This window comes from Chaetura pelagica, unplaced genomic scaffold (genome assembly GCF_000747805.2).
Source record: "Chaetura pelagica isolate M959 unplaced genomic scaffold, ChaPel_1.0 scaffold436, whole genome shotgun sequence".
In the NCBI taxonomy this organism is placed as follows: domain Eukaryota; kingdom Metazoa; phylum Chordata; class Aves; order Apodiformes; family Apodidae; genus Chaetura; species Chaetura pelagica.
The window spans coordinates 3,242,039-3,249,030 of record NW_009953651.1 but is presented as its reverse complement, the minus strand read 5'-3'; the positions used below and the strand labels follow the sequence as shown (position 1 = coordinate 3,249,030).

The 6,992-nt window shown below is 57.9% G+C and overlaps 1 protein-coding gene across 1 annotated transcript; it reads left to right on the top strand.

The window, feature by feature from the left end:
• Positions 1-2,155: 2,155 nt before the first annotated feature.
• On the top strand, positions 2,156-5,329 carry PI4K2A (phosphatidylinositol 4-kinase type 2 alpha). The gene is made up of 9 exons (XM_010000144.1): positions 2,156-2,272; positions 2,480-2,680; positions 2,922-3,053; positions 3,138-3,291; positions 3,823-3,884; positions 4,311-4,410; positions 4,563-4,696; positions 4,978-5,037; positions 5,168-5,329. Exons 1-9 carry the CDS (start codon positions 2,156-2,158, stop codon positions 5,327-5,329), a joined length of 1,122 nt encoding a protein of 373 aa, XP_009998446.1.
• The last annotated feature ends 1,663 nt before the right edge of the window (positions 5,330-6,992 follow it).

Below are 6,992 nucleotides of genomic sequence, written 5' to 3'. Positions count from 1 at the left end.
GATGAGCCGTGGGGGGCTCGGTAGGAGCCACCTGGGGCTCTATCGGGGAGAAAGGCAGTGGGTCCAGCAGCAGGACGGGGGGGGCAACAGTGTCCAGGTGCTGCTTCAGTCTCTTCTGTGGCTGTTGTGCCTAAAAAGGCTGGGTCACCTTCTGCCCCAGGCCTGTTCCTTGGCATCTCCTGACCACAGTGACTCCAGCCCTAGGGCTGCGACTCAGAGCTGAGCTGGTTTTTGTCTTGTGAGACTGGAGTGGGATGTCTCCTCTGTGGCTGTGCGATTGATGTAATTGAGGCAAAGTTCTTGACATATAGCTGGCCTTCTATAGATCTGGTCAGCTGCGTGGCGCCGTCTCCACGCCGCTGGCTGGATGTGTGCACAGCACAGGGTGGCTTGTCTTGTGACCCTCAGCACCCAGCCCAATTATTTGAGCTATTGCTGCTTCCCATGACTCCCTTGCCACGTGTGTGCCAGGATGCTCCCTGAGAAGCAGGACTGGGCTCTCAGGTCTCTAGTGTGCCCTAGTTTTTGTGCCCTGGGTGGAGCCTGGCTGCTGGGAGCTGTGGCAAGCAGGTCCCAGCTGAGCTGACAGGCTGTGGGGCCGTACACAGTTCCTTCTGATGCCCTCTGGCTCACTTATGTTGCCCAGTATGTGTTGCTGGGGTGGGCAGCTGCATGAGCTGCCTGGGGGTGGCAGAGTAGTGCCTGGCTGTAAGAGACCCGAGGTTGGTGAGGGCTGGTGGAGGATGTGTGCAAGGAGCCAAAGTCCATGGACTGCTGGCCATGTCAGCAGCAGGTCCCCCAGTCTGCCCTGCTGTCAACAAATGAACGTCATGTGTATCTCATTTCTGTGGCTGCTGCCCAGGGTCACCAAAACCCACCTGCTGCTGGCACGAGAGAGGGTTCAGCATACTGCTGTTGCAGGCAAGGGCTGAGGGTACTGGGGGGAAACTTTTTTCTTGTCTTTGCTTCCCTCTGGGCTGCCAGGGGTCCCAGCCCCAGTGTGCTTCCCCAGCCCCAGCAGCTGTGGTTACCCCAGCTGCTGGCTGTGCCTCTGGGCTGGCCTGGCTCTCTCTGCCTTGCTGCTGGTGCCAGGCAGACCTGTTTTCCCTGCCCGTGCTGCTCCCACACAGGTCTATCTGGAAGGGAATGCTGTGCTGCTGGGCCTCTGGCCTGTGCTTCGGCTGCTGCTGCCTGGCTGGGCCCTGCTCTACGGGACTGGCTTCATGAAGTGCAGGGCTCCTGCTGCCAGAGCTTCTGACAAACCTCTTGCAGGCTCATAGCCAAAGAAGTGTTGGCAGTCGTGTGCCTTCACATGGGATGGGGAGGGGATTGCCCTGCTGCCTGTTCAGGGGAAATGGTTTCTCCATGTGATCTGGAGGTGGCTGTTCTGTTCCCTCAAACTCTTTCTGTCCCACTTCTTGGTGGATAAAACCATGGTTCAGCCTGCCCTGGGCTGGCTTCTGGCCCTTCCTGGACAAGGATCGCACTGGGGTTCCCTGCTGAGCTGCTTGGACTTATGTCCTTCTTCCACATGGTGGCAGAAGCTCGGCTTGGGGAAGTGCCACCCACTCAGGCCAGGGCCAGCACCAGCTGCTGGGAGGAGGGCTGCTTGTGTGAGCTGTTGAGTCACCCTAGAGCAGAGGCTGCCAGCCTGGAGCTGCTGTGCACCCCCCCATGGATGCCTGGTTTGCAGGGGCAAATGGCCTTGCTCCTGCCCTGGCTCTTGTCTCAGCTGTGTGGCTTGGCAGTGCTGGCTTGGTGACAGTGCAGTGCTTAGCACAAGGCTTCTGTGGTGGTGGGGTCCATGTGCTGCTGTCCCCACTATTGGGTTGATGAGTGTAAGGCTGGATTGAGGGGCTGGGGGTGCTGCTGGTATTAGCTGGTGGCCAGTTTGGAGCTGCCCGTGATCTCTTGCCCACGGTGCACCCAGTGGAACAGCCCCTCTTCTCTTTCTTCCTGGGTCCCCAGCATGGAGCCTGGGGGTCCTCCAGCAGCTCAGCTGTTCCGGTCCCATTTCCTCTGGTCAGTTTGGGACCAGCTCCATTCCATGGACCTTAGAGCCAAGGCAGGGATTGCTATCCCACTCCCTCTCCTGTGTGTATGTAACGAGCAGTGGTGAGCAGTAGCTCTCCCCAGCCATTCAAAGGTCACGGAGATGGGGCTGCAGTGTTTACCAGGGGACAGCATCATCACTGGTGTCTTTCAGGACAAACAGGGTCATTTCCAGGTGCATGAGCTGAGTATGAAGGTCTTTGGGCAACACACTGCTCTTGTGGGTTGGGGCAGTAGCTGGGGAAGATTCCCCTCAGCCCCTGCCTGCTTGTCTGTGTGATCTGCCTGGTCCCAGAGACTGGGAATTGCCCCAGTGAGGGGCTGTTCTGGGCCTGTTCCTGAGTGTCCCCACCATGGGCTGGCTTGGGGGTAAGTGTCTGGATGTTGCCAGCTTACTTGAGTCAACCCTCCTCTCTTCTGCTCACAGAAAATCATTGGTGTCTTCAAGCCCAAGAATGAGGAGCCTTATGGGCAGCTGAACCCCAAGTGGACCAAGTGGCTGCAGAAGTTGTGCTGCCCGTGCTGCTTTGGGAGAGACTGCCTCGTCCTCAACCAGGGATACTTGTCAGAGGCAGGTGCCAGCCTGGTGGACCAAAAATTGGAACTCAACATTGTTCCCCGCACAAAGGTGAGGGGACAGCTGCTGGGATCTCATTCTGGGGAGGCTTTCCTGTACTTCTGCACAGCTCTGCTTGCACCTTGTCTTGTGGCACTGCTGACCTTGCAGATATTGTGTTGAGAGCTCTGGACCAGGACTGCTTCTACTCAGCTGTGGGTGGATCTGTGGGAAAAGTGTCTTGGTTTTTATCAGCCAGCCCTGTGAGACTTGCCAGGTGCCCCTGCTGATGTCTGTGTTCCTGTTCCCCCAGGTGGTGTATCTGGCCAGCGAGACCTTTAACTACAGTGCCATCGACAGGGTGAAGTCCCGAGGAAAGAGGCTGGCCCTGGAGAAGGTGCCCAAAGTCGGCCAGCGCTTCAACCGCATTGGCCTGCCGCCCAAGGTAGGAGCACTGGCCTCTGCCCCTGCCTGTCATTGTTTCTCTGTCCTCTGCAGTCTCCTGTAACACTGCCCCTCCTTGCTTCAGGTGGGCTCCTTCCAACTCTTTGTGGAAGGCTACAAGGATGCCGACTACTGGCTGCGGCGGTTCGAAGCTGAGCCGCTCCCAGAGAACACCAACCGGCAGCTGCTGCTGCAGTTCGAGCGGCTGGTGGTGCTGGACTACATCATCAGGAACACAGGTAGGGCTGGCTGCCTGGCATGGGATCCCGCTGCTCCCTCATGGAGAAAGGGCAGTTGGACAGAGCCTTAGCATCTCTTCCTGGCGCCCAAAACTCCTCTCAACACCACTTGGTTGCTGCCCCGGGGTAGAGCGCAACTGCTGTGGCTGGACACTGCTGTGGCCCTGCTCTGGCTGCTGGCCTGTCTTCTGGAATATCTGGATCCACCACAGTGCTGGGGAGAAATTTTACTAGCTGCAAGGATCCTGGCACATCTGGAGATCCAGCACCTGACTTTGGGGTCAGGGTTGCACTCTGGGGCTTCCAGGCTGGCCTTTCTCTTGTGAGCTTGGGATATGTGGACCTCTCCAATCTTCAAGGCTGGTTATGTGGTGTTGGTGTGGCTTTCCAGGGCCTGCAGCAAAGTCAAGGGCTCTGGGGTAGAGTTTGGGCCTGAAACTGGTCTGTGTCACTTCTGGGTTAGAGGAGGAGGAATCTGCCTGGTGCAGGCAGTGCCCTGGCACTGACTTGGCTGGTTTTATCTCCCTGCAGATCGGGGCAATGACAACTGGCTCATCAAGTACGACTGTCCCCTGGACAGTGCGGGTGTGCGGGTGAGTGGCTCTTGGCAGGCAGGGGCTGCATGGGGGCTCTGATCCTGCAAGCTGCCTGCCTGGCAGGCAGGCCAGGGATTTCCCAGCTGGCTTGGGTTTCTGAGTGTGTGGAGGCCTGATCTTGTTTCCTGGGCCTTTCATTGCTGTCTGCCTTGGTGGTTCATGGCCTAGTTGGGACTTTGTGAGGATTCAGCTGAGCTCTGTGTAGGAAACTGGTGTTGCTGTACCTGTGCATCCTAGGGGTGAGGCTTGGAGGAGAGCAGCTTTGTCCTACTCCCACCCAAAGCATACAGTGTTCCCTGCAGACAAGGGGCTGCACTATGGGCAAGAGGCTTTTGTGCCTCTGGCAGCAGGGCTACAGGGAGCAGGAGAGGGACTGTTCCTGATGGGGGGAACCTCTCTGTGACATGCTCTGCTTCCTTCCAGGACAGTGACTGGGTGGTTGTGAAGGAGCCCATCATCAAGCTGGCTGCTATAGACAACGGTTTGGCCTTTCCCTTGAAACACCCAGACTCCTGGAGAGCATGTGAGTCCCTCAGGCTGTGCCAGGGCATGCTGGCGAGCCACACAACTCAGTACTGGACCTTGTGTCCCAGATGCAGGTGATCTGGCATCCAAAGGCATGTGGCACCATTCTTTGCCTTCCTCAGCTCTAACATTTCCTGCTTCCTCCCACAGATCCATTCTACTGGGCATGGCTGCCTCAGGCCAAAATCCCCTTTTCACAGGAGATCAAGGACCTTATTCTTCCCAAGATCTCGGATCCCAACTTTGTCAAGGACCTGGAGGAAGATTTGTATGAGCTCTTCAAGGTGAGCTGGGAGAACAGGTGAGAATGCATTGGGAGGAAGAAAAGCAGGGGTGGTGTTGGGCAGCTCCCTTTCAAGGCTGCAGGGGACAGAAAGGTGGCCAAGCTCCTGACAGTGACTCTGATCTGCAGCATAGCAGGGTTATCCCTCTGCCAGGAGTTCATGATTCAGTGTGGGGAGAAGCAGGAAATGTGTGGGACAGGAGGAGGGAGACTTGCTTGAGGAATCTCTTGCATGGTGTGAGACAGCAGGTGGATCCCACTGTATTCTCTGCTCTCTTTCAGAAAGACCCTGGCTTTGACAGGGGGCAGTTTCACAAGCAGATTGCTGTCATGAGAGGCCAGGTAAGCCGTGTGCAGGGGAGACAGATGGGTGAGGTGTGGAGCCTTGTCCTGTCTGTGTGACAGGAAAGCTGTTGGGGTGGATGCGCTCTCTTGCTCCGTGGAGCAGCTCAGGCATTCCTCTGTTGTGCAGATCCTGAACCTGACTCAGGCACTGAAAGATGGGAAGAGCCCCCTGCACCTTGTTCAGATGCCGCCTGTGATTGTGGAGACGGCGCGTTCCCACCAGCGCACTGCCAGCGAGTCCTACACACAGAGCTTCCAGAGCCGCAAGCCTTTCTTCTCATGGTGGTAGTGGTGGGAGCCACAGGCAGGGCTTGGCCACCTCGGACTAGCACTGTGAGAGGAGCTGGGCCACCACTGGCTCCTGTAGCTGGGACTCAACCTTCTGGGTAGAGCGAGCAGGTGCGGTTGGAGGAACCTGCAGCCGAACTGGAGGAGCCAGGCAGGTTGGGCACAGTCTCCCTCCAGCTCTGTTGGAGTTCAGTGCCCTGCCTGGGGCAGAACCCAGGGCGAGCTGTGGGAATCCACTAGGAACTGTGGTTGGCTGGGACCCTGCCCCTGCCTCCTTTCCTCAGCCTGCATGTGGTTCTGAGCACCCTTGCTTGGGGCTGGGATGAGCAGGCTGCTCAGACCAGGATCCGTCCAGCCCTTTACACAAGCCACTGGCCCTTTTCATCCCCACCATGCTAGCTGCTAGGAAGGCCTGTAGAGGGTTATACCCCCTCCCTTTCCCTGAGGGTGTGCTGTACTCCTCCACTGTCTCTCCTCTGCCCCAACCCTGTGCACACTGCTTTCCTCAGGGGGAGTTCCTGCTGCCCGCTGGCACAGCAGGGACCACAATGAACGGCTGTCCTCTGGCTGGGGGCTTGAGGGGTGGATATGTGAGGGATGACTCATGGGGCTGGCTTGGGTGCAGTTAGACACTAAGGGGCTCATCCTTGTAAAGAGCAGGTGGCTCTGGGAGGAGCTGAAGCTTAGTGCCCACTCCCCCCGTGGAGCAAGCCCCTAGCTGGAGAGGGCTGAGGGTGGATGAGAGCATCCTCTTCTCTGCTGTCGAAATCCACCCCTCCTGCTAGGTCTCCACAGCTGCTCTTGCTTGGCTTTTGCCCCTGCTCCCAGCAAGCTCTCTGGCTGCTGTGCAGCCAGCATGGTGCCAGCCCTGTTTGTGCCTCAAGGGGCAGGGGTCTGCCAGGGAAGGGGTGGGAGGCACGATGGGAGCACAGAGGGGGGAGGCAGCATGGGCTCCTCACTGCCCTAGTGCTGACAATCTCGCAGGCCTGCTGTGGGTGGGTGAGGCAGTGAGCTCCCCTTTCCCCAGAAGTTGCTGAGCTTGTGTTGTACGAAACGGTTCCAGGGCTCCTGCCTGCATCTGCTTGCCTTGAGCTGCGGCTTCTCCTGCTGCGGGGGGAAGCTGGTGATGGGTCTTGCTTTCTTGTTAGCCCATCTTTGGGGGGGTGGGGGGAAGGAACAAAGGTGGGTTGGGGTTCTGCTGCTTGAGCCTGGGAGGGGGGGGGACAGTTCCTTCATCTCCTGTGCGGGGATGGCTCTGCAGGAGGTGGGCAGCCAGGAGCCTCCCAGCTCCCCAGCCAGGCCCAGCTCCATCTCTGACTGACCCAAAATGTATTGTTCTAATGCACTGTAGAAATGTATGTAATGTATTTAAACCATGCAACTGTCAGAATAACAGAGCTGCCCTTCAGCCTCCGACTCTCTGCAGCACTCCAGAGCAGGTTGGGGATATTCCCTGTGCACTGGCTCTGGTACAACAGCTTGGAACAATGTCCTGCGGCCCGGGAGAGGGGCCAGGGTTGGGTGGGATGCGGCCAGAGCCTCACACAGCCACTACTATCCACCTTTTATTAACCACTGCACTCTGTCCAATACACTTAGTGTCTTCAGAGAGCCTGGATGTCCCAGCCCGGCTGTTCAGCACTGCTACAGGGACCCCGAGGTCG